This window comes from Cibotium barometz, chromosome 25 (assembly GCF_041138505.1).
Source record: "Cibotium barometz isolate CiBa-2024 chromosome 25, ASM4113850v1, whole genome shotgun sequence".
NCBI lineage: Eukaryota > Viridiplantae > Streptophyta > Polypodiopsida > Cyatheales > Cibotiaceae > Cibotium > Cibotium barometz.
In genome coordinates this window covers 52,914,088-52,941,237 of record NC_141070.1, presented here as the reverse complement: position 1 = coordinate 52,941,237, position 27,150 = coordinate 52,914,088, and the positions used below count along the sequence as shown (strand labels likewise).

Sequence of the window (27,150 nt, the reverse complement as noted above, 5' to 3'; positions counted from 1 at the left end):
TTAAAAAACAAGAATCCAGTTCCAATGCTAAATAGAAAGGTAGGAATATCAATAATCCTCTTATGTAGGCACCTTAGGTGCATGCTTCTATATTAAGTGTTCGATCTGATGATGTGTATTACAAGCTTTAGCTTCCTACAAACTACAGATTTACGAAGTACTTTCACTGGCAGACCTGGCATATAGAAGTAATGCGGCATAGAGATTCATCCCCTTAACGCACACTGACAACATCAGCCAACCTGTCGCTTCCACGAATCTTCTACAATCAGCTCGTCAACACCCCAGTCCTCATAGCTTCAGGAAACCCAACATTCAAAGCCATGTATGTCAAGATCAAAAATCAATAAGAAAAAAACACATGAACAGATTAGAGTGCAAAGAACAGTCAATCTCATTACCTTCCATCTGGCAAATAGCGCCTGATAGTGAAGGGAACCTTGCGTGCTCTAAGCTCCTTCATTGCAATCTACAGAAATGGCACCAAATCTGTTAATCAAATGATTGATTACTTAAAACTTATGCAACTTCAGTAGCATTTGCATTCCATTACCTCAAGGGGGTCGGTCTCTCCCTCCAGCTCAACCATCACAGGTGCGTTCATGCTGCCCCCACAGACAAAAGGTAAATGTGTTAAGTTGAACTACCTTGCTTGTGGGCAGCCTTTGGAGAAATTATCAAGCAAGTCTACATCCATAGAAAGGCCTACACGGCAGTTTTAAAAAGTCCCCGAGCAGTAACAAAAACTTGAACTGATTTTGAACTGTTGCGGCGTTGGATGTATGCTATTTGCATAGCCCGGTATTATTGTGATTTAATATGGCGAGGCACACATGTACCTAATTGTTGGGCAAAGGTTTTTATTTTTATTGATACGTTGGACAAAGGTTATTTTGTTGTAAAGAAAGCCCAAAGTTGGAAAACATGCTATTTATGGCTCCAAGGGCTAATTTTATGAAATTGCACCCAATTAGAGGCTGCTGAAGAGCCCAATTTTTCGAGTGATTTCTGTTGAACCTGAGAATCAACAGAGAAGGCATGATATATCTTCAAGTACAATGGCTTTGAAATGCTGCAGATGTCTCGTACTGATAACGATTGAGACTCTCTGATGAACTGAAACAGACACTAGTTCCATACTCGATCTTGGAATTGTCTCAGCCTCTCAGGGTTAGTACACACGAAGGTTACAGAAAAACACCAAGCCACCTTGTGTTACGTGTGGATGCTTTCTTGTGGGAGGCAAGGAACCAGAGTCGGACCATCATCCTTACCACCATAAACTGATGCTTAAATTGGAGGAGCATTGGGAGTTTCCAAAGAAGGGTATTCCTAGCAAACCAATCAAACTTTAAATGGCATCAGAAATCAAAATTCTCCGGGCAAGTCTTCAGTATCATCGGGGTCTCTTTGACAATTAACCACAACAGGAGAACATGTGTCACGTAGGCTGTAACGCCTGTAACCAACGGCAGACCGGATGGCCAGACGGGGCTTTAGCGTCAACGCCTCGGCCGGAGCGCCGAGGACGTGGCCATCTGGGGTTCAGTGGGAGAGGACGCCCATGCAGAGTCATGGGCGGCCAGGCTAGTGTGGACGGCAGGCCACACACTATATAGCTTGGGGGGTGAGGGGCAATCCTCATTCTTCCTCTATGGCTAGGTGGTGAGCCAGAGGCCATCCCCTCCTGTGGTAACGCCCGTAGTGGTGCTACGGGGATCTAACATTGGTATCAGAGCTTGGCGTCGGGGTCGCGAGTGGCGTGCGAAGCGGGCCCAGCCGTTTAATGATTGGCTCTCAATCAAATTTGGGGGATAACCTTATCCCAAAGGTCCTACGGCAAGAAGTCGTGGAGGAGAAGAGGTTGGCCATAGCTGGAAGGAACGTTTCCTCTATTTTCTCTCTCTCTCTCTTCCTTGCACACACTCAAGCTCTCCATTGCAGGCACCTTTTCTCTCGGATCCGAGCATCCCGGAGTAGCGACGCTTGTAGAGGCTCGCAGCGCAACACAGATCGGCAGTTGACGCAGTCGCAGGCGACCGTAAGGGGGGTGACTATTCTCTCTCCACTGCTCATTTTATTAGCGTTTTTGTAATTTCCGAGTTCTCGCATTTTTATTTGTGCAAGAATTAAAATATGTCTGCTATGCGTAGTGCCTTCTACTTCTCTAGGGTTTTCAGGTCTCTTGTCCTCGGTCGCGGGTTTGACCCTGACCGAATTATCAAGCCGTATATGTCCGACCGTTGTCCGGTCCGGAGTGCGCTCGTCGATCACGCGTGATCCGCCAGCGCCCTCCTCGTCTGTTGACCTCGCCTTAGGACCCAGCGAGCCCGCAGCGGCCGCAATAGCAGACGACCCCTTTTTGGTCGATGAGCCAAATGACATGAACACCGACGTCGTCGAGGGGACCGAGAAGGACCTCTCTTGGAATATGACGACGACGATTATGACCTATTGGACCCTGCCGACGTCCTGACACAGACGGAGCTCTCTAGTGGACTTTTTAAATATCTTAATGCAAAACTGAACAATATGGGTAAAGTCCAGACTGACTTAGTCACGATGCTACAGAGCATCTCCACATGGTTAGACGCACTGACAGCCGCCTCGGCTAGTACTCCGACTCCTCGTGATAGACGAGCTCCTGCGACACGGGTGAGCGTAGCCTCGCCAGTGGTTGCAGGAGTACAGGCCGATGCGCCTGCGGGGCCGTCCGTATAGACAGCTTCGTCGTTATTGAAAGACTTGAAGCTGCCTAGTTTTGGTGGCGAGGAGAAGGAGAGAAACAAGGACTCGGTCAACATGTTTCTAGCGAAGTGGTCAAACTTGCACGCGCTGCGACAGCAGCCTAGCCGAGTGCAGCCCGTAGAGGCTAGCCTCTCATTAACCGGCACAGCGTACAAGTGGTGGATGAGTTTGACAACTCGTCCTACCACTTGGACGGAGTTTGAAACGATGTTTCGAAAAGAGTTTTTGCTTGTTAATGAGGCAGAGAGAAACTGGGAGTTATGGAACAAGTGCTCGATGGAGAACAAATCCTTGACTCAGTACATCTCAGACTATAGGGAGATAGTACTCAAGCTAAAGGGGATCGATGCATTCCAAACATTGCGAGGCTTTAAAAGAGGCCTCAAAGATGATTACCTTGAGTACGTAGAGCCTTACAGCCTAAAGACTTAGCAGAGGCAATTAAGTATGCGCAGATATTTGATGACATCAAGTGTCGTAGCACGCGTGGTGGTTCGGCAAGGCCGAGGGTAGTGAGAAGAGGAGGTCATGCCTTAAAAGAAAAGGGTTCCGCAGTGATAAGCAGGGGGATAGAATGGACCAGGGAGAACAGGGTGGTCATTGGTCTAAAAAACCGCGACCATCCAGGAAGAAAAGAGACAGCAAAGTCCAAAAAAAAGAGGAGTATATTAAAGCACGAAAGGAAAATCGCTGCTTTAATTGCAACGATGTGGGGCACACAAAGGCTGAGTGTCCAAAGCTTAAAGCCACCACGAGCGGCAACGAGCCCAAAAGAGATGGTAAATCCTCTAGACAGTTGCATACAGTGCAGAGACTCCCTCAGTTCCGCAGAGTTCAGAGAGGTGACAGTGTGTCATTGTGATGAGCATCACGCTTGTTCGGTGACACCAGCGATGTGGCAGTCTACTGTAGGTCCGCATGACATGGTCCGCATGTATGGCACCATAGGTGGCCGTAGAGTCATAGTTTTTATCGATGATGAAGCTAGCCACAACTTCTTGAACTACTCGTTAGTCAAGAAGTTGGGGTTGACTGAGACCCAGAGCGATCATGAGTATACTATTGGCCTAGCCAACGGGTATGACAAAACGGTATGGAATACCGTAGTATTGGGGGTCCCATTATCTATGCAAGACTACGAGGCTCCGCTTGACTTTCAAGTCATGCACTTAGCCAGAGCAGACGTATATCTAGGCAGGGAGTGGCTGTATGGCTTGGGCCCTAGTCTAGCTCAAAGTTACCTACATAATATGCTACGTTTTGAGCATGGAGGTAGTCATTACCCTGCAGGGCGACCGTACTGTATTGACGGAATATTTGAACAAAGGCTTCATTCGGCCTAGTTCAAGTCCATGGACATCGCCTATTCTTCTGGTAAAGAAGAACAACGGATCTATGCGGATGTGCATAGACTATAGGGCTCTTAATCAGATAACGATTAAGAACAAGTATCCGATGCCACGCATGGATGAGTTGTTTGATCGACTCTATGGATCGAGATACTTTACAAAAGTAGACTTGAGATCAGGGTATGATCAAGTTAGAATTAAAGCAGAAGATGTTGCGAAGACAGCATTTAGGACCCGTTTCGGGCATTTTGAGTTTTTGGTTATGCCATTTGGGCTAATCAATGCTCCAGCGACGTTTATGACGCTAATGCACAGCATTTTACGTCCATATCTGGGAAAATTCGTAGTAGTTTTCCTAGATGATATTCTTGTGTACAGTAAGACACAGAAAGAACACATAGAGCATTTGCGTCTAGTGTTTGAGTTGTTGTGAGAGCACAAACTATTTGCAAAGAAGAGCAAATGTGGATTTTTTGAAACAGAAATTCACTACCTTGGCCATATTATATCCGCCGATGGTATGCGGATGGAGCCAGAAAAAGTAGAGGCTATTCTTAAATGGCCAGTGCCAAAGAATCTCGAGGAACTGCAGATTTTTCTTGGCATGTCGGGGTTCTACCGACAATATGTGAAGGACTACATGAAGATCGCAATCCCGTTGACTGACCGGTTACAGTCAAAAACTAAAAACATTAGTTGGGGGGAAGCCCAACAGAAGAGCTTGAGACCATTGGGACCGTACTTATGCAAAGGGAACGCCCAATTGCATTTGAGAGTAAAAAGTTAGATTGTGCGCAGCGTAACTACTCGGCTTACGAGCGATGTTGGGGTAAAGGCATTATGCCCACCCTTATAGTGTGTACAAGCCCATAAGTTTTATAGTACATAGTACACTTAGTACTTTTAATGTACTAAGTGCACTATGTGCACTAGAGCAAATATACATGTGTGATAGGGGAGTCACTGTGAGGATTATGTTGTTAATCTTGCATATTGTGTACTAATTACTACTTAAGTAATTAACTTAGAACAAGAACCTTCAGGAGAACACTTGAGACAAGATTGAATTGACTTCTTGTTATTAAACTGAGTACAATAGGTCTCTTATATAGGAGATGAAGAGACACATTTGAAGAGGCATGTCCTTTGATGAAAGGACATGACCTTAGACGAAAGGGTACAACTTTCAGGTTAAGGGATGTGTCCAGTCGATGTAGAGGCACAACCATTCACTAAGGGATACAACCATTCGTCGAAGAGATGTGGCTATTCGATGAAGAGGTACATCCTTTGACGAAGAGTCGCAACCAGTCGAGGAAGAAGGTTAGGGTACTGCTGCATTTCTTCATCTGTTTGCCAAGTGGAATCAGACTCATCCAAGTCCATCCACTTCACAAGAAATTCTGTAGTCAACTTTCTTCTTGTTTCCTTCTGTCTTACGTCAAGTATTACTTCTGGAACAAGGATAATATGGTCATCTTCAATTTCTGGTACATAAGAAGATAAGTCTGGAACAGGCGAATCTCCTTGAATATACTGTTTGAGCCAAGATATGTGAAAAGTCGGATGAATCTTTCCCCATGACGGTGGAAGTTCCAACTTATAACTGACAGTTGAATTTTTCTTAAGAATTTTGAAAGGCCCATAGAAGCGAGGTCGTAACTTTGGAAAAACTGACTTCACTGTTTTGTAGCGGTGAGGTGCCACATATAATAAGACCAAGTCTCCTTCTTGAAATTCTGCATGTCGACGATGCTTGTTGGCCTGTTTTTGATATTTTTGTTGCACATGGACCAATTTATCTCGAACTTGTACAAGTACATCTTGCATCTCCTGAACCAACTGATCTGCCAACGCCACTTTGTGTTGTAAAACAAAGTTTGTAGGCACAAGAGGAGTATGTCCATATGCTGCTTGAAATGGAGTTAATCCAATTGCTGAATGATGGGAATTATTATAAGCAAATTCCACGAGTGGTAAATAATCTTCCCATGATGCCAGACGTAATTGAATGTAATGTCGAATCATTTCTTCCAAAATCTGATTGACTCTTTCAGTCTGTCCATCTGTTTGAGGATGATAGGCTGAACTGAATAACAAATTCGTGCCAAGAGATTTGAACAAAGACGTCCAAAAATGTCCAGTGAACTTTGGATCTCTGTCAGAGATGATGGTCTTTGGTAAACCATGCAATTTGAAGACATGTTGCACGAATAATGACGCTACGTCTGGGGCTGAAGCAGCTTTCTTGCAAGGAATGAAATGTGCCATTTTGGAAAATCGATCAACCACCACAAGAATCTGAGCATTGCCTTTGGATGAACGAGGCAAGGTGGTGATAAAATCCATACTGATACTTTCCCATCTCTCATTGGGAACTGGCAATGGTTGAAGTAACCCTTGAGGAAGTTGTCGAGAGGCTTTCATTGTTTGACATGAATGACAAGCTTTGACAAATTTGATAACATCTTGCTGCATCTGAGGCCAGAAGTATGTAGCAGACAAAAGTCGATATGTCTTGTTGATACCAGGGTGAGCAGCATAAGGGACTTCATGATGTTCTTGAATAAGAATCTTCCGCAATGAAGTATTGTGAGGCACACAAATGCGGTCAGAGAAGAACAGCAACTCATCTATGATAATATAGGCTGCAAACATGTTCATTTCTGCAGGACTGGGATTAGAAGATTTGAGAGCACGGAACGCATCTCCAAAATCTCTATCCGTCAAATATTCATTTTTGAAACAAGCAGGGATTTCCATTTGCACATCTGTGATGGCAAAATTGATGGCTCAAGGCATGCGACTTAAGGCATCTACAACCACATTCTGAAGACCAGGAACATACTGAATAATCATGTGGAAATTAGCCAAGAATTCCACCCATCTGCCTTGTCGAGAGTTCATAACAGGCTGAGTGAAAATATACGTCAGAGATTGATGATCTGTACGTACAACTGAATCTGCTCCAAGAAGATAATGTCTCCATGTTCGATAAGCATGCACGATTGCCAAAAACTCCTTATCATACACAGGATACCTGCTTTGAATGGCTGAAAACTTTCTGCTGTCAAAAGCAATGACACGATCATTCTGCATCAGAACTCCACCAAAAGCACGATCTGAGGCATCTGTCATTACATCAAAGGGCTGAGTGGGATCTGCAATGGCCAAGACCGGGGTTGTCGTCAAGGCATGCTTGAGATCATTGAAGGATTGCTCAGCTTCTGAAGACCACTGAAGTTTGTCCAGCTTTGTCAATTCTGTCAAAGGGGCAGCAATCTCCGAAAATCTATGCACCTTGTTGTGATAGAAGTTAGCAAGTCCCAAGAAAGATCGAACATCTGAAATGGTGAGAGGCAAAGGCCAATCCACAATCGCCTGAATCTTCTTAGGATCTACTGCAATCCCATTAGCAGAAATTATGTGACCAAGATATTCCACATGGTTTTTGAAAAATTCACTCTTCTTTTTGTTGATGTACAGCACATTGTTGCGTAGTACTTCAAAGACTATCTGTAAATGCTCTTTGTGATCGACCATAGATCGGCTAAAAACCAGAATATCATCAAGATAAACGATCACGAACTTATCCAAGTATGGCCCAAAAATTTCATTCATCAGGGTCATGAAAGTGGCCGGGGCATTGGTTAACCCAAAAGGTATGACCAAGAATTCATAATAACCATATTTTGTTCGAAAGGCTGTCTTGTATTCATCACCATTACGGATACGAATTTGATGATAGCCGGACTTTAAATCAATCTTGGAAAACACCTTAGCACCAAGCAGTTGATCGAACAATTCATCGATGCGAGGTAAAGGAAATTTGTTCTTGATTGTCAGCTTGTTGAGAGCACGGTAATCAATGCAAAGCCGCATTGATCCATCCTTCTTCTTGACAAGTAAAACCGGGGCTCCGAAAGGACTTTTGCTGGGACGGATGTAACCTTTGTCCAGCAACTCCTGTAATTGCTTTTGTATCTCCTGAGATTCAGAGTAAGAAACACGGTATGGAGCTCGGGTTGGAGGAGGTTGACCTGGGATAAGATCAATCGGGTGATCCACAGGACGACGAGGAGGCAATGTCATCGGAAGATCATTCGGAAACAAATCCTGAAAAGACTTGAAGAAGGGTTGCTCCAAGTAAGCAGTAGTTGATGACGAGGCTTGAGATTGCTCACTGGTTTCTGCTTCAATCTCCCGTAACATGACCAAGGATGTTGCACTGTCACGTTTGCGAACGAGACGTTTGACTTGCAGGGCAGAAACAATGGTGATGGGTTTGGCACTGAAAAGGCCATGAAGTTCCAGCTCTCGACCATTATGATATAATTGAATTGAATGGGAACGAAAGCTAATCACCGGATCATATCGATACAGCCAAGATTGTCCCAATATCATGTCATAATGTGACAACGGCATCACTGAAAAATTAAGGTGATCCTGGTATTCTTGAATCTGGAACTGGAGCTGTTGCACCTTTTGGTTACAATTAAGGAAGGAACCATCAGCAAGCTCCACTTGAAAAGCATCCACAAAATGTCGGGTCTGTAGGCGAAGCTTATGAACCAAAGAAGTGCCCACAAAATTAGTGGAACAGCCACTGTCCACCAGCACATTGATGGGATGGTCGCCAATGAAGCCAAGAAGACTAAGGACCTGTTTGGATAGATTCACCGGAACAGGGTTGGTACTTTGGCCATTAAGCATCAGGGTACTGACAAACTCTGAAACGCGAACAGAACAAGCCATCTGTTTGTTCTTGTCTTTCACAGGAGGCGGGTCATGATCAGCATGGTGATAACTGTCCACCTGAGAATTGCGCCGAGCGTTGGAGGGTTTAGGACGCTGAGGGCATTCATACCACCGGTGATCGCCAGAACAAATTGTGCAGAGGCCTGGGCGACTAGGTTGGGATGAAGGGGCAGTTGATGAAGAGGTTTGCTGTCCTGAAGAGGGTTCTCGCTTGAAATTGCGCCGATCATTGTTGCGACGGTCCTGTCGAGACCGATCTCGGTTTTTGTCGCTGCCAGAGGATTCGGTCTGAGAGGATCCTGCATTTGACGCGGAAGTTTGCCCGGAAAATCACGGCCGGAAGGACTGTTGTCCAGAATATGGTCGCCGAGAGTTGGGTTGTCCAGAATTAGGACGCTGGGGTTGGCTAGTCCCATTGGATCGATTCCGCTGGAAGGAACGGGCGCCGGAGGAAAAGTTCCTGGGAGGACGCCGGTAATCACTGATGCGCTCGACATACGAGATTGCTTCATCCAGGGTGGCAGGATTATACTTATGGACTTCGTCTTGGATTGTGGGTTCAAGCCCGTCAATGAAGCTGTGAAGCTGGTCAGAGGGGCTGAGTGTCTCTATCTCCAAAGCCAATTTTTGAAACTCTGAGATGTACGCGGCCACGGAGCCAGTTTGACTCAGGCGGCGGAGAGAAGACCTGGCATGAAAATTCGCATTTGCAGGCTCAAAAGCCTTGCGAAGAGCACGCCGGAATTTATCCCACGTTGGAGTAGACTTGCCATCTGCAATCCTGCGTCGCCACCAGAGGAAGGCGGTATCCTTCAAGAGGGTACTGGCCAATGCTACTTTTTTGTTCTCGGGCAATTCAGTATTCGAGAAGTAAACCTCCATTTTGTAGAGCCAATGATCGATTAACCGCTTATCACGGCGGCCATTGTAGGGCTCAGGTAACTTGATGTCCATCTTCCGTGTTTGTGCTGTGGTCATTAATTTATATAAAAGTTTAAGTTCAGCATTGTCTACCCCGGCAGTCGGATCGGGAGGAGGTAAGGGATCGTCCTGCTGGCCCACCGAGGATGATGATGATGACTGTGGAGAATGCGAACGATGCGCTCGCTGGGACTTCCTGGATCCCTCGCGCTGATGTTGGTGCCGCTGCTGCATGTCGTCCATCTGGGATCTCATTGATACCATTCCGTCAAAAAATGCCTTTTGCAAGTCCTCCATCTGTTGTTGGAGAGTAGTTATCAGCAAGGCTTCCATCTGAGGATCGGCGGGTGGCACGTTGTGCGACGTCGACATCTGAAGCACTCAGAGAGAGTACTGTGGTGAAGCAGGAAAGGTCCACCCGAAATGGAGAATGGAAGGAACAGCTGCTGGAGAGGCAGTAATAGGGTCCTCGTATGCGAAGTCGGGATCTTCCACTTCGTCGGGATCGTCCTCCGAAGTTACTGCATTGGCTTCCTCCAAAGAACTGGGCACTGGAGATAATGGAGTATAGTCGGGGACGAAGATCTCGCAGTAAAATGTCACAGGAGGGCGCGTGGAGGAGACATTGCGTAAGCCATCCACACTGCACTCTGGAAGAAAGTGCGCCAACTGCGGGTACCGTGATAAAAAATACTCGAAATGAGTAAGATGCAGTGGCTCGCAGGTGAGGAAGATAGTCCAAATCGCCCAAGTGTCGGGTTCGGTCACATGCGGGCTGCTGACATGAATGCGGTACACCTGAGAGGCCGGGGATGCTGGGATAGGAGAGGCTGAAAGACTTGGAATCCACCCAACATCGGCGGGTAGTGGCACTGATTCCGGAGTGAGGGCACGAGGAGGGCTGTGTTCGGGAAGAACAGCCTCGGGGATCTCGTCGATGTAACTTAGGTAAGAGATGTGCATGTCGGGTTCCTCCGGGAAGTTGTCCATGATGCATGCACGTAGGGGGCGAGAGCACACAAGGTATGTGGTGTGGGCAAAGCCAGGAAAACCCACGAACAGCCAGGAAGAAGGGCGCCTATTCGCTGGAGAGAAGGAGGCGAGTAAGAACTAGGCGACATCCTGACAGCCGGGTGGTGGTTTTCGAGTCGCCCACGTTGGCTGTTCACACCAGCAAATCCCGAACGGCGGGCAGAGCACGCCCAGTGGGTTACGCACGCCTGTTGGGTTTGTTTGGGTTTTTTATTTAAAATTCCACGTGGCAGTACACTTATTAATGTTGTGTATTGATGTTGTTTTTTGAAGGTTGATGCTTCGAAGGCCGTCGCCGGGTGGAGGTGACGCTTCGAAAGCTGAATCGCCGAATGGAGGTGACGCTTCGAACGCTGATCGCCGAATGGGTCACTGCGAACAGTCTTGAACCAGCAGTACTGCATATAGTAGCACACAAAGTATGAGTGGAGGTGACGCTCAGCCACGCTCAGCATATAGTAGGCAGCCACGCTCAGCAAACAAGAGCGCCTGTTGGCAGCAACCAAGGCGAAGAGAGGGGGGCTCCATAGTCAGCAGCGAAGGGGGCAGTTCCTGCCATGTTGCGAACGCCACCGGCAGCAGGGAGGGAGGGCATTCCGGAAATACTGCAGGGGGTCCCTCTCTGCTATACACACAATACGTGTATATGGGTGTGAGACCTTGTGTACTTGTTTACATTACTACAAGCAAGGATTCACGCCAAGTCCACCATCGCTCTGCTTCTTCCATACAACACCGAAAGGAGAGGTGGATGAGGGAGTGCCGCGGAGAGGGTGAGGGCTTCACAACCCACGGGTAGGAAAAAATTTGCTCTGATACCACTGTGAGGATTATGTTGTTAATCCTGCATATTGTGTACTAATTACTACTTAAGTAATTAACTTAGAACAAGAACCTTCAGGAGAACACTTGAGACAAGATTGAATTGACTTGTTGTTATTAAACTGAGTACAATAGGTCTCTTATATAGGAGATGAAGAGACATTTGAAGAGGCATGTCCTTTGATGAAAGGACATGACCTTAGACGAAAGGGTACAACTTTTAGATTAAGGGATGTGTCGAGTCGATGTAGAGGCACAACCATTCACTAAGGGATACAACCATTCGTCGAAGAGAGGTGGCTATTCGATGAAGAGGTACATCCTTTGACGAAGAGTCGCAACCAGTCGAGGGTAGGGGTTCCCTTTGGCTGGTAACTCTTTGCATCTGCAACAGTAATCAGCAATGAAGAGAGAATCTGATATATAAACACGTCACAATCGTGACAGTCACACACTCATACTTTGTGAGTTGACTTATCCCCACACGTCTCTCTCTCTCTCTCCCTTCTTCTTCTCTGTGTGTGTCTCCCACATGAAACCCTAACTGTTTCAGCTGAGCTTCTTTAGCTCCTTCAACTAGTATCAGAGCTTTGGTTTTAGGGTTTTTATCTCAGCAATATCCGTCGCTACTATTTTGTCAACTGTGAAATATCGTCAACATCACCTGCCGTTTGCACCTCTGACGCTTTCGAGTGCCACTCTCAGCACTGCGATACCTGAGTGCTAACATTCGGCTGCTCGAGCTGAGGTGGCACAAGGTGTGCGCGTGAACACAAGTGCGCTGCGCCCGCAGGTGTGCATGAAGGACAGTCAAAGTCGGCCTCTCTACAACTGATTCAGCCCCTACCGGATGATGCCCCCGCTGCTCTCTAAGCAGCCTCCACCGACGTTGCCACACCATTGCTGTTGCCAGAGCTGCAAGTACTGCGCCACCAAATCCACCAAGTACTGTGTACTCGGCTACACGAGTCAGCAAATACGACGCCCCCCTCCTTCCTGCAACAGAAATCAAAAATTTCAGAGGTATTTGCTTCAATTTTGGGATTTGCATGTCCGTTATCATCAATTGAGCAGGTACAGGTCCTAATGGCTCAGATTTGAGCACAATTGGCAACATTGGGTGACATTGGTCACATTCCGTGTCAATTGGCAAGAAATTGGGTGTTAACATTTGCGGCTTTTGATGTGATTATGCTATTGGGCATTCATACATGCTATATGATGTGAGCAATCTCACATTCGGGGCTAAATTGCAGGAAATTGGAGTGCAAATCAAAGGGCTTTTGTGCCAATTGGGTTGATTTGCATGCAGGCACTGGCATTTGATGCTTTGGGCATGCAGGTGACAGTGAGGATGAAGTCCTATTCATGTCTTCACTTGATGCCCATTCACTCCATGCAGGAGATGGTCATGGTATGCACTCATGGATCATTGATTCAGGTGCCTCCTTTCATGTCACAGGTTGCAGAGACTTGTTTGTCAGGTATACTGCTAGCAATGAAGGAGTAGTTTATTTGGGTGACAACCATGCATGCCAGATTCTTGGCAGAGGTGATGTGAGGCTTGTGTTTTCAGATGGCTCACAACTTATGCTCCATGATGTCAGGCATGTGCCTGAGATCAAGAAGAACCTGTTTTCTACTAGACAGCTTGATGATGCTGGTTATGTTACCACATTTGGTAGTGGAAAGTGGAAGATTAGTAAGGGCTCACTGGTTGTTGCCAGAGGCTCTAAGGTAAACACTCTTTACTTCATGCATGCTGGTGTTTGTCACCATGCTAATGTAAATGCAACCGAGCTGCCGGAAATCTCTGTGGCATAGCCGGTTGGGACACATGAGTGTCAAAGGAATGGAGCAATTGTCTCGTTTTGGTTACTTGCCTTCTCTAAAGTTCTCAAGTTTGCAATTTTGTGAGCATTGTATATATGGCAGGCAACTCCAGTGCCCCCACAAGAAAGCTCTTGGACAGAAAGATGCTTAGTTAGAGCTTGTGCATACAGATATATGTGAGATGCCTCAGCTTTCTTTGGGAGGGGCAAAATATTTTGTGTCTTTTATTGATGATGCCACATGCAAGGTGTGGGTTTATCCTCTTCATTTGAAGAGTGATACATTCTCAGTGTTTGAGAAGTTTGTTGCTCATGTTGAGAATCAAACTGGCAAAACACTGAAGGCTTTGCGTTCCGACAATGGTGGAGAGTATACGTCCAAACAGTTTCAGGACTTTTGTGATGCTAAAGGCATCAAGAGGGAGCTCTCTGCTCCTTATGATCCTCCACAAAACGGGACAGCAGAGAGGATGAACAGGACCATTCAGGAGAAGGTCCGTTCTATGTTGTCACATGCTGCATTACCTCATGGTTTTTGGGCTGAAGCTGTTATGACAGCCGTTCATCTTATAAACAGGTCACCTAACACGAGGCTTGGTGGGAAAGTGCCAGAGGAAGTATGGACAGGGAAGCCTCCGTCCTACAAGCACTTGAGAGTGTTTGGTTGCGTTGCGTACGTGCACATACGCACGGAAAAATGCACCAAACTTGATCCTAAGTCTCACAAATGCATATTCCTAGGATATGGTGACAGAGGTGAAATGGGGTATAGACTTTGGGATCCAGTGAATAGAAAGATTATACGCAGCAATGATGTCATTTTTTATGAAACATGCATGTATAAGGAGCCTGCAAGGCAACAGGAGCCTGGCAGAGTCATCTTTGATGATGATGGACATCATGGACAACAACCAAGGGCTGTAAATCAGCCATTACAGCAACAAAACCAGCCCTTAAATGGTGCTGAAAATGGTCCAAATGGACAGCCAGAGATGGCAGAAAATATCCCTATGGATATCCCACAGTTAGAGGAGATACCGGGCATGATCTTTCAACCTTATGGCATGCAACAGGAGCCACCAATAGGTGATATGCAAGCTGGACAGCAACCTGCAAATGATGATCATTGGGTACGGAGGTCCACAAAACCCTCCAGACCCCCTGACAGGTTTGTTCCAGGGGTTGACTACTTGATGCTCACTGACTGTGGGGAGCCCTCTTGTTATAAGGACGCTTTACAGAGGGCAGACAAGGCTCTTTGGGAGCGTGCTATGAAGTCAGAGATGGATTCTCTGCACAAAAATGGAACATGGGAGTTGGTGCATTTGCCTACAGGCAAGAAGGTTTTGCCATGCAAGTGGGTTTACAGGCTCAAAGTTGCACCTGATGCAAAGCCAAAATACAAAGCCAGGTTAGTGGCTAAGGGCTTCAAGCAGGAATATGGTGTGGACTTTGATGAGATCTTCTCTCCAGTGGTCAAAATGACCACACTTAGAGCTGTATTAGCTTTGGTTGCTCATGATGATCTGGATTTGATTCAGATGGATGTGAAGACTGCTTTTCTTCACAGTGATCTCCATGAGGAGATATATATGCAACAGCCAGAGGGTTATGCAGTAAATGGAAAGGAGAAGCTTGTATGCAAGCTGAAAAAGAGTCTTTATGGGCTCAAACAGGCACCAAGGGAATGGTATCATAAATTTGATACATTCATGAAATCCCAATATTTCAGGAGGAGTGACATAGATCACTGCTTATACACCAAGAAAGCTTTGGATGGCAGTCTATTGATCCTCATCTTGTATGTTGATGATATGTTGATTGCCGGGAAATCTCGTAAAGAGATGGATGCCTTGAAGAAGCATCAGACCTTTGATATGAAGGATTTGGGTGATGCAAATCACATTTTGGATATGCGGATACTTCGGGACAGAAATCAACATGTGTTGTATTTGTCTCAAAAGGAATACATTGGCAAAGTTTTGCAGAGGTTCAATATGGAGGGGGGGAAGAAGACTAGTACTCCTTTGCCTCCATATGTGAAACTCAGTGCTATGGACAGCCCACAGTCGGATAGTGACAGGGCTGATATGGCCAAGATTCCGTATGCTTTAGCTTGTGGCAGTCTCATGTATGCCATGGTTGCTACCAGGCCAGACATTGCATTTGCAGTGGGAGTGGTTACTAGATACATGGCCAACCCTGGCAAGAAGCATTGGGAAGCAGTGAAAGGTGTCATGAGATACCTGAAGGGCACACAGGATGCATTAGTGCATGGTTACACGGATTCGGATTATGCCGGTCATCCAAATAACCGGAAGTCTACTACCGGTTATGTGTTTACATTCACAAGAGGTGCTGTGTCATGGATATCAGGATGCAGAAGTGCACTTTCTTATCTACTACAGAGGCCGAGTATATTGCAGCCACAGAGGCTTGCAAGGAGGCATTATGGCTATCTCGGTTAGTGGTTGATTTGGGTTATACAGGGGATATTCCATTGTTGCATTGTGACAGTCAGAGTGCCATCCAGTTGGCAAAGAACCTTGTCTTTCATGCAAAGACGAAGCATGTGGATGTGAAGTATCACTTCATCAGAGAGGTGATAGAGGACAAGCTGATTCAGCTTGTCAAGATTCATACGGATGACAACCCGGCTGATTTGTTGACAAAGAGTTTGCCTCCAGAGCGGTTTGCTCATTGCAGACACTTGATGGGCATTGGATGAGGCCAGTTTCAGCCTTGATATGGCCTTGTATATTATCATGTACATGCTGATTTTTTTCTTTTCCTTCACTTAAGGACACATTGCCTTTAAGTGGGAGGTTGTTGGGGTAAAGGCATTATGCCCACCCTTATAGTGTGTACAAGCCCATAAGTTTTATAGTACATAGTACACTTAGTACTTTTAATGTACGAAGTGCACTATGTGCACTAGAGCAAATATACATGTGTGATAGGGGAGTCACACACTCATACTTTGTGAGTTGACTTATCCCCACACGTCTCTCTCTCTCTCTCTCCCTTCTTCTTCTCTATGTGTGTCTCCCACATGAAACCCTAACTGTTTCAGCTGAGCTTCTTTAGCTCCTTCAAGCGAGAGTTGATAGCGATAGTTCATGCACTGAAAAAGTGGAGACACTATTTATATGGTACTTCTTTTGAGGTCTGAACGGACCATGAAAGTCTGAAATGGCTTTCAAGTCAAAGTGAACTGAAGGGTCGATGGGCGGAGATTCTACAGGAGTTTGACCTTCAGATACATTACCAGAAAGATAAGTATAACGTGGTGGCAGATGCACTTAGTCGCATGCCACAGATTAATGAACTTAGTTTCACAGTCTTCAAGAATGATTTCTTGGACTCACTACGTGGTTTATGTGAGCACGATCCATCTTTTTCAGAGGTCTAGCGCGCTGTACGCGTACGCACTTCTTCACAGACGCAACCACCTCCCTCGTTGGCACGGATTGCTAGTCCGGAGAGACTGGCCGAAGGTGCAACGGAAAGGGAAGCGAGAGTTAGTCCGGAGAGACTAGCCGTGTCTTCCGGGTATAGTTTGGAGCCGGAGAGCTCTGACGTAGGCCCTTCATCACCTTTGACTGCCACGGCTTCAAAGGGAAGTGATAAACTTCGTCGAGGGGAGAAATATGCTAATTACTCCATTGACGACGAGTACTTACTCTACAAGGGTAGAGTATGTGTACCAACTATTGGTGACTTTCGAGCCCAAATTCTTAAAGAAAGTCATGATAGTCTAAGCGCGGGTCAACCCAGGATTCAGAAGACCCAGCACTAGTAAAAAGACAGTTTTATTGGCCTAGTTTGTTTAAGGACGTCCAGACTTATGTGCTGAAATGCAATAAGTGCCAAGTCAATAAACACGAACGTCTTAAGGTTGGAGGACTAATCCATCCGCTGGAGATTCCTCAAGGGAAATGGGAAAGCATTTCCATGGATTTCATTACCGGTTTACCCAAGACGAGTCAAGGGAATGACTCGGTGTGGGTGGTAGTGGACAAGTTAACTAACACGAACGTCTTAAGGTTGGAGGACTACTCCATCCGCTGGAGATTCCTCAAGGGAAATGGGAAAGCATTTCCATGGATTTCATTACCGGTTTACCCAAGACGAGTCGAGGGAATGACTCGGTGTGGGTGGTAGTGGACAAGTTAACTAAAATGGCAAAGTTTATCGCCACGAAGAAAACTGTTAAAACGCCAGAGTTGGCAAAACTCTTTATTGAACATCTCTACAAGCTATATGGCTTGCCTGCAGATATAGTGTCGGATAGAGATAGAAAGTTCAACAGTCCCATAGTTGCATCCAAACTACATTTGGATGTAATCCAAACGTTCCAAACGTTTGGAAACGTAGTGAACGTGCACTTTTGATTTTATAGGTTAAAAAAACGGACATAAGTCAACATCGTTTTTTTTTTCGTTTTTCCTTACGTTCGTGTGGCAGCCTCTGTGCGGTGTGTCTCTATGCGGCACTCAAGTCTTCTCCTACGGGCGTTTCTATGCAGCGCTCAACTCTCTCTCTCTCTCTCTCTCTCTCTCTCTCTCTTGAAACTAAAGATTGTATAGTATTAGTAAGTACTTTAATGTTCATTGATGAATCTTCAAACTTAATATTTCAAAATTAAATTTTATAAGTAAAATATAAATTTTGTACATACATACATACATACATACATACATACATATATATATATATATATATATATATATATATATCGGGGGCAACGTTCAATACGTTTGGAATCTTTTCAACACGTTTTCCAAACATACTGAACGTATCGTTCACTACGTTTAGAACCACCTTGTACAGTCCTACATCTTCTTTCACCTCAGCTAGCATCTGGGGAGGAGTGGACAGCCCCCAAAAATCTACTTGCAACCTTTCCGTTGTAGATTCAAGAGGAGGATTCCATGGCTTCTACACCGACTGTCATCTCTTCATTTATTCACTAACTTTCCAAGGAATCCATCCTAGATGGAACCAACTACCTTGATTAGTCTTTGTAGATGAAGACTTTACTCCGGTATCATTGGCTATGGGATATTGTTACCAGGGGACAACGCTGAGCCAATCGCCGACTTCTCCTCGTGCTGTGATTGATCCCTAGCTTGATAAGGATGCTCAGGCACATGCATTTATCATCTTCAACATTAAACCATCTATTGCTCGTCAATTTGATGACAATGATGATGAGACTGCATAAGAATTGTGGGATGCCATTCAAAGGAGGAATCATAAAGAGAACTCTATTGAGAAGATTGCCTTGGAGAATCAGCTTGCCAACCTGAAGATCTCTAATACCACCAACATCATGGATTCCATTACAGAGTTTGTTACCATCAAGAAGCCGTTGGTCTCTTTAAGGAGCAAGGCTACTGATGAAGACTTTGTTCATCGGCTCCTCGCCAAATTGCTCGAAACTTTCTCATCTTTCTGGATACTATTCTACTTCTTCTCTCTACTCCCAATCTGCATACTATTGTTGGCATGCATGAGGATAGAGCTACAAGAAGAAAACAAGCCAAGGTGCTTCCGAGACCCTTCTTCAGGTCAAAGGCACATGACAATCTAAGGGTTCCACGAGCAACAAAGTTGACTCTAAACCTACTAACAATCCTGCTCATAAGATCTTACTTGCCATTATTGTGGTCACAAACGCATAGTTACCAAGGATCACAAATGCATGGTTACCAAGAAACAGGAACGGGGAAACGTTTTGATCCCTAGGAACAGGAACGTTTTAAGCCCCCGGAACGGGAACGCGGAAATGCGAGAACACCACCACCTTGGTCCTTCCGAGCTGGAAGCACACTAGGAGCCCTAGATGAGTCACTAGAAGTATCTGTATCACTATCTTGTGTTGTGTCTTTGCCCTTCTTTTGAGATGAAGACTTGCCCTTGGTCTTGTCCTTCTTCTTGGACAAACAATCCTTAGACAGATGTCCTCTCCATAGTTGTTTCCGTACGGCATACAACACCATATCGTACGAAATACCGTATGGACTCGTGCGAATTTTTTTCCCAAATTCCTTTTTTTGGGGAGGTAATGGTCTTGTTTTTGCTTGTCTATGGTTGTTTGAGAAGCAACAACTCCGACCTTTCTTTTGTATTGAAGCAAGGGACGTGACACTCAAAAAGCCTTATCCTTTATCAAGGAATTTGATGCCGCCTTTGGAGGAGAGGACTTCTCCGAAAAGTCCAAGCTTCGCATGGTTCGCATGCACTTGAAGGATGCCACCTTGAATTGGTGGTTAAAAGTGGTACAAGAAGAGACCGAGCCAAAGATATGGACCGACTTCAAGGTTATGTTCAATAAGAAGTTTCTACCCGCAACTTTGAAGCGAATGTGCAAAAAAAATGGGACAAGGTAAAACAGAAAGTCAATGAGAATGTGGCAACTTACCTTAACAACTTTTCAATCTATTTCATTGAAGTTTACTTCATATACTCCTATTCCACCACTAACAGAAATGTGTAAGTTTGTGAATGGACTACAACCTAAGCTTATGCAAGCCGTGTATATGTCTAGACCAAAAACCCTAGAGAAAGCACGTGACAAAGCTTTGCAAGCTGAGGCTTGGTACATGCCTTGGATGGGGGACAAGACAAAGAATGACAATTGGGATCCACCTCAAAAGAAGAAGTTTAAGACCAACCTACCTCCATCAAGGGCCGAGTCTCAAGAGAAGAAGGATGGGAGTGAGGACAAACCTCCACTCTTTCAAAGAAAATTGTCTCTCAAGCAACGTGAAGAATACACCAAAGAAGGGGCGTGTTTTCAATGTGGAAAGAAGGGACACTTGGCTGCAAATTGTCTCCACAAACCAAAGCAAGAGATCCGAAGATCATCGGATTGACATCATGCCAAGAAGTTCATCAAGAGGTTTTCAATGGATGCTACTCCATTGCAAGCTTTGGCAAAAAAAAAAGCCATGGATTTCGGTATTCCAATATAGTCATCTAGGCTATGTGGTCGCAATGACCGGCCGATTGTGAAATCCTATGCGGTCATTTGGACTATTTGGTTGCCATGACTGCCCGACTGTACATCAGTAGTCATCTGGGCTATCTATTGACAATGACCACAAAACTATTCAAGGAAAATTCGTAATTGGCAATGGTTACAATAATCTTGTTGGCTTTTGTCAATCAAACTTAACCTTCTGACAAAGCATACAATCTAGAACATATAGCTCAATGTTCTTTCTGCTAGGCCAAAAGAAGTAGCTCTCCAAAGCTTGAGTTATAGTGAATATACCTCTATGCCCTATGTAAGGTGGAGCATGGTATTCTTCGATCACTTTTGGCCTCAAATCCTTGGTCACACATAAATGAGTTTGCTTCAAAAAAGAAACCCTCCTTGATGAAATTAAAACTTTATTTTGCAATCTGTTCCAAATGTTCTTGAAGTCCTCATCGATAGCATAAAGATCTTTCATAGGCCACAACATAGCCCTCTTGGTTAAGACTGCTCCAAAGCAATCTTCCTGAGACAGCACATTCAACTATAAAGGTTTTGATAAATCTGAAATAAAACACTGGGCCTTTGCTAGCATAAAATCTCAATGCTTCAAAGGATTCTCTGTCAACTTTGGTTATCATAGTTGGGTGATCAATGCAACCAAATGGCCTAGATAACTGATGATGAACTCTCGAGCGGTCCTAGTGACAAGATGGCCTTGAGGATCGACTGAGCGGTTTCCTTCGAGAGCCAAATAGCTCATCACCGGTTTTCGATGAAACCAGACAAGACAATCCATGAACAGGAGGATCGTTACTTGTGCACTACATGATGATTTATGTTTGAATTTCTTTGACTTTGTGTGATGTTTTTGATGTGTGGTCCACTAGGCTCCAGACTACCTAGCCAATACTTGGAATGCGCGAATAATGCATACCTGTTTGTTGAGTAGCTTCTGTCTAGTTTTTTTTACAGGAGGTGAGTATGCATTTCTTTCATCCAACACATGTAACAGGCCTTGAAGAAGTACCATCAAGAACAAAGCTATTGGTTAAAGAAAAGGCATAGAGATAGCAGAAGACTCCACAAATATGGGGAAAGACCAAATGCGCAAGCTCACCAGACAAGGCTAGTACTTGGAACATATGCATATGCTTGGAACATTTGCATTCTGCAGTTGATATAAGAGGGAGAGAATGTAACTATTTGGCCCTCCTAGCTCTTTTCACATGATGGAACCCTTGTGGACAAGTAGATGAAGGCACGGGAATAGGGATCATGAAGTTTGCACATTGAAAAGCGCAAGTCTTGGTCAAAAAGCAAAGAAACGCAAACTAGGTTGACCACGAGCCAAGAGCACCCGGACCAAAAAAGCAAAAAACATCTATAAGGCCAAAAAGGAAGGCCCTGAAGCTAGAAAAGTAAAGCACAAGAACTTTGGAAAAAGCTAGTCATATTTAAGTAATATTTTATTATTAAAACTTATAAAGGGAAAAGCAAAGTGAAAAAGGAAAAGCAAAAGCCTTACTAGCTTTTGGCAAAAAGCAAGACTCCTCCTCAAGTATAAAATAAGCATGAACCTCTCCAAGATCATGATCATTATTGAAGTGTGTGGAGCTGAGCACTATTGCCTTGCACTGCCAGCTACTACTGCTTGTTACTCGGCTGCTGCACTGCCTACTACTTGGCAACCATCTGTGCCAGTAGAACAACACCGTCCCTAGTCGCCACCGTCTATCTTGCACCAACTGAAATTAGTCGTACAAGCTGATTTGTGTCGTACCCTCTTGCTGTTGATTGGTCCAAACTTGATTGACTCGTGGATTGGTCCTGGATTAAACTCCCCAGTATAATTTCTTGTCAAGTTGTTTCTTCTCCAATTATGGGCGGCAAGACTACAACTGGTCATCTTATTCTACGTCATCTGCACACATCTCCTATGTACCTGCTGTGCCAGGGTTCTTTGGATCTAGACTTGGACTTGGATTTGGATCTGGTACTAGCCTGGTGAGAGATTCTCGTGGGTCATCCCCGTGGTGTGCTCGGCATCAGAAATCTCATGCCTCGACATCGACTCCGACTTGGATTTCTACATCGGCATATTTGTTTGATTTTGTATTCATTGGTTGTATTGATCTTGGCTTGCGAGTCCGTAGATTATTCCTAAATGAATTCCTGGAAGGGAATGCAGCTTGTTCCCCGCTCAATGTGTGTACTGTGCAAGTTAGCTAAACCCTTCTGTCTCTCCCACTCTCTATCTTCTCTCTTTTATAGTTCTATCTTTTGGATACGTGGTGGAATCTGTCACAGCACGCCCCGTCAGGCTTACATAAACACTTGCTAATGCTATCTCTAGACTAGGTCACACAATGGAGTCACAGCGTACAAAAAATGTTCCTAAAAGGTACTATTTCTATCTAAGTATAGCACTGATGATGAGCCACTGAGTCATGTTGGATAAATGTAATCCCAACTCCTTAGTCCAAATTAATATGTGGTTGATAGGCTAGTGGTCAGTGGTTGGTGTGTAAAGCCTACAAATAGTTGATGCATGTTGTTCATGCAACTCATGCAACTAAAAATAGGGTAGAGGAGTCTCTAAATAAGGTACAAGTCGTGATCAAGTGATTATGTAAGTTTGGTTCATGTCTAATCACAATTAGTGTCTTCTTGTGTTAATCTCATATCAATTTTCTGCATATACCAGATTTTTGTCCCTCATATTTATGATGTCTTGTACAATCTTTGATCCACCTTGAGGATGTTTTGATCAATCTTCATAGCTTAGTTATCATATCCAACATTTGGTATCAGACTCAATTAGGCTTAGTTTATCAAAAAAAACCCTAATCAATTTCTTAATCACCATAGCCAGTTTTTTTTGTTTGAACCCCTTGCTGTAGTTTGATTCCATGTGTGCACTGAGTTGATCATACCCTAATCTTTTGATATAGGCTCTTAGATTAGATCCCACGCATGCTACAAATCCAATCTCATCGCCCAATTTCAACACAGCCGCGCGAATTTGTCAACGCCACCAACGCAGGCCGTTTCCTATTCAGCGCAGAAATTCGTCTTCATCGCTTCGAATTGCGCCAATTCCTCTGAGGTATAGCAAGTCTATCAAGTGAAGATTGTGCATATCAAATCTTGTGATATTTGGTGCACTGTAGCTGCTGTACGGAGCAAATTTCCAGTCGCCCCTTTTCTACAATTTTTGCTCCTCCAACGTGGTGATACCAAGTTTGATTTATATTGATGATATTTTTGTTATTTGGACTTAAATCATCTATGTGAGCAAGTTCTCAACATTAATTATCATATTTTATCGTCATGAGTTCCAAATTCTCCGACAAATTCAACGGAACTGGATTCCATACCTGGCAAATCAAGATGAAGGGCTACCTCATGAAGAAAAATCTGTGAAATATGATCAAGTCACTTACTGAAGATGAAGCTGGTATTTCTGAAGCAGTTACAAGAGCTACAACGGCTGCACTTCAAGCAAAAGATCAACAAGCACTTGATATTATCATTACTGCTTTAGAAGATGATTTTATTCATTATATTGATAATGTTGAGTCAGCTATGGAAGCTTGGGAATTATTAGAACGTACTTTTGGTGCAAAGGCAAAGCATTCCAAAATCAGTTTGAAGATGCAACTCTTTGATCTAACCATGGAGAGTAATGAAAATTTAGCAGCTTTAATTAACAGGTTGAAGAGCTTAATGACACAGTTGGTTTATGTTAAATCTACTGTTCCTGAAGAAGATGCTATTGCTATCCTGCTTAAAAGCTTACCTTCAAGCTTTAGACAAATTGTGACGGTACTTAAAGAGAAGGAGCCAATTCCTTCTTTGGAAAGTATCATAAATTCTTTGCAGGAAGAAGACAAGAAGATTACAAAGGATGTGATAGATCCTTATGCATATACTGTTATTACGATATCAGCAAAGAAGAAGTGTACTATTTGTGGTCGTACATATCATCTTACTAAGGATTGTTTCTCTGAACATCCTTGTGAGTATTGTGGAAAGACGAATCATCCATCCTCAAAGTGCTACCAAAAAGATCAAAAGCAAGCAAAGACACGTGATTGAAGAAGTCAACCAACAAGAAGAAACAAATCTTTGTTCTAGTCTTAGTATAAAAGATGTAGATGAGGAGTATGCTTTTTAGATTATGTCATGTATGTGGTTGAGTCAAGACTTATGTTGTTTCAACTTAACGAGTTGTAGAGAAGAGTACACTAACCTATGTTGTTGTTCAGGGGGCACTCTTACTCATTGTGTCAAGGAGGTTTGTTAGACTTGATTCATGTTTTGTAAGAAGTTGGTCTTAAGAGAGGATTGTTGGATAAATGTAATCCCAACTCCTTAGTCCAAATAAATATGTGGTTGATAGGCTAGTGGCCAGTGGTTGGTATGTAAAGCCTACAAATGGTTGGTACATGTTCATGCAACTCATCAACTAAAAATAGGGTAGAGGAGTCTCTAAATAAGGTACAAGTCATGATCAAGTGATTATGTAAGTTTGGTTCATGTCTAATCACAATTAGTGTCTTCTTGTGTTAATCTCATATCAATTTTTTGCATATACCAGATTTTTGTCCCTCATATTTATGATGTCTTGTACAATCTTTGATCCACCTTGAGGATGTTTTGATCAATCTTCATAGCTTAGTTATCATATCCAACAAGTCATAATGCACCTTAGTGCATGGGTGCATGTGACACTGTCTCCTGCAACCATGTATAGGTTCTTTTGACCATTATGTCATGATTAACCTGTTCTGATCTTGGCCATACAACAAACAACTTTTGAGAAGCTAGCGAGGATGTCACTAGCCCAAACATTTCCTTGTATAAAAGGGATCTAATGGACTCTTATACGTCTAAATATTTAGAAAGTACGAGCTCAAATGTCAAGTGAAAAGCATGTATGGCAAGCTCTCGAGGATTTGGGAGAGATCTAGCACTGAAACATGTTTCTACATGGTGGTCACATACATTTCTAAGGTGGAATACAAAGGAACAAACAACTCAAATCTAGGAGAACTACAATTTTTGGATAATCCTCAATGAAAATTATGTTCACATCATTAAGACCGTAAACTAAGCAATTGGGCAAACTTGCCAAAATACCTTTATCAAAGCTCTACAAGTTAAGATATGATGAGTGGAAACTATCTCTTAAATTGGGACATGTGGTATGACAGTGGATCAAAGTGGGACAAGTAGCCTCACACTTGTCACCTCAGCTCTACACTTGTCATTATAGCTTTTGCTTGCCATTCTAGCTCATGAGAGCACCAGCCCTCTTTCTTCATTTGGGCAGACTCTCATGCTACAAACTAGCCTCTACAATGGTGACTATTCACATTCTGAGAGTCACTACACCATGGTTATGGCTCCCTACCACCGCTCTACAAGGTGCCCTAATGCCAGTTGCTCTCTTTCTCTTTCTTTGCAAGGTTGCCCATAAAGAATACCGGCTGTTCGGGGCTGTTTTGAAGGATTCCATTGTGAAGACATATTGAAGGCAAGGGTATTTAATCATTGTATTATGATTTTCAACCATTGGGCACTTGCTATGGCCATGGGGTATTGTATCTCAGCCAAATCTTGCTCCAAGCCCCAACAAGGTCCACAGCTTCACCCCACAAAAGAGTCCTTCACGCATCCATGTGATGTTTTGAGGACCAAATAAGTCCGCGAGTGGAAGCAAGACCCTTCCAAAGAATCCTCTTGTTGCATTTGTTCTCCCAATAACTTTCTCATCTACAGGGTGGCACACCAATGGTTTTAGGGCCCGGAATGGCGGCTATGGGGGTGCTGCTGGGTGGCTATGGCTGAGATGACAAGTGTGATTACCGCACAATTAGTAGAGAAAGTATGCGTATGAATGCCAAATTGCGAGCAGGGCCTTTGGGCAACAGCTTGGAGAAGAGGCTGAAGGCAGCTGCTAAAGCAAACGAGAGGGAGAGAGGGTTAGGGCAAACAGCAGCATGGAGATGTAAAGGTGGCCGGCTGTCTGCAGCCAAAAGCCCATGCTAGAGAGAGAGAGAGAAGAAAAAAAAGGTCCAAGGTGGCCTACCATTCTCTACACTCCTTGCTTTTTCTTGCAGAGTGCTATCGTAAAAATACTTCTCCCTGGTTTAAAGTACCTTATTTGCAGAGCCCTTGTGCCAAGGACACGGGCACGCTCATATTTCGTCATGTATCGGGTGGTTTTGCGGGGCTTATCCGGGGGGTGGTCTCCATCTTTCATCTCAGCATCTTCCCCTCCGATGGTGTCAATGGGTGCAGCTTGATCCTCATCCTCCTCGACGTCTTCCTGCCATATAAATAGCATTTTGTGAATAGTTAAACCTAGCAGCGTTTTTTTCCCACTGTTATCTTTTTCTTGGGTCTTTTTCCCCGCGCGCTGTGTAACCAAACACAGAAATGCAAACCCTGTCTATGGCCTCTTACCTCTACTTCTGGTTCCACTGGCTCCTCGTACCTGCCACAGAGAGATTATCATGAGCTATACATAAACGTTGATTGCAAAAAGGGGGACGGGGAAGACGCACCCGCCATCGCCCCCATCGAAATCGTTGAAGTCTTCGTCCGCCATGGTTCTGCTTTTAGGGCTCGACAAAAATGAGTTACAAAGAATTTATAGACCAATAATTTGTGTATCCTATTTTTATTACCCCGG

The 27,150-nt window shown here is 44.3% G+C and overlaps 1 protein-coding gene across 1 annotated transcript; it reads right to left on the bottom strand.

The window, feature by feature from the left end:
- LOC147624727 (DNA-directed RNA polymerases II, IV and V subunit 6A-like) lies at positions 1-27,150 on the bottom strand. The gene is made up of 6 exons (XM_086819763.1): positions 27,023-27,150; positions 26,922-26,952; positions 26,615-26,784; positions 554-605; positions 402-469; positions 1-297 (listed from the first exon to the last, which is right to left on the bottom strand). Exons 1-6 carry the CDS (start codon positions 27,064-27,066, stop codon positions 234-236), a joined length of 429 nt encoding a protein of 142 aa, XP_086675889.1. The 5' UTR covers positions 27,067-27,150; the 3' UTR covers positions 1-233.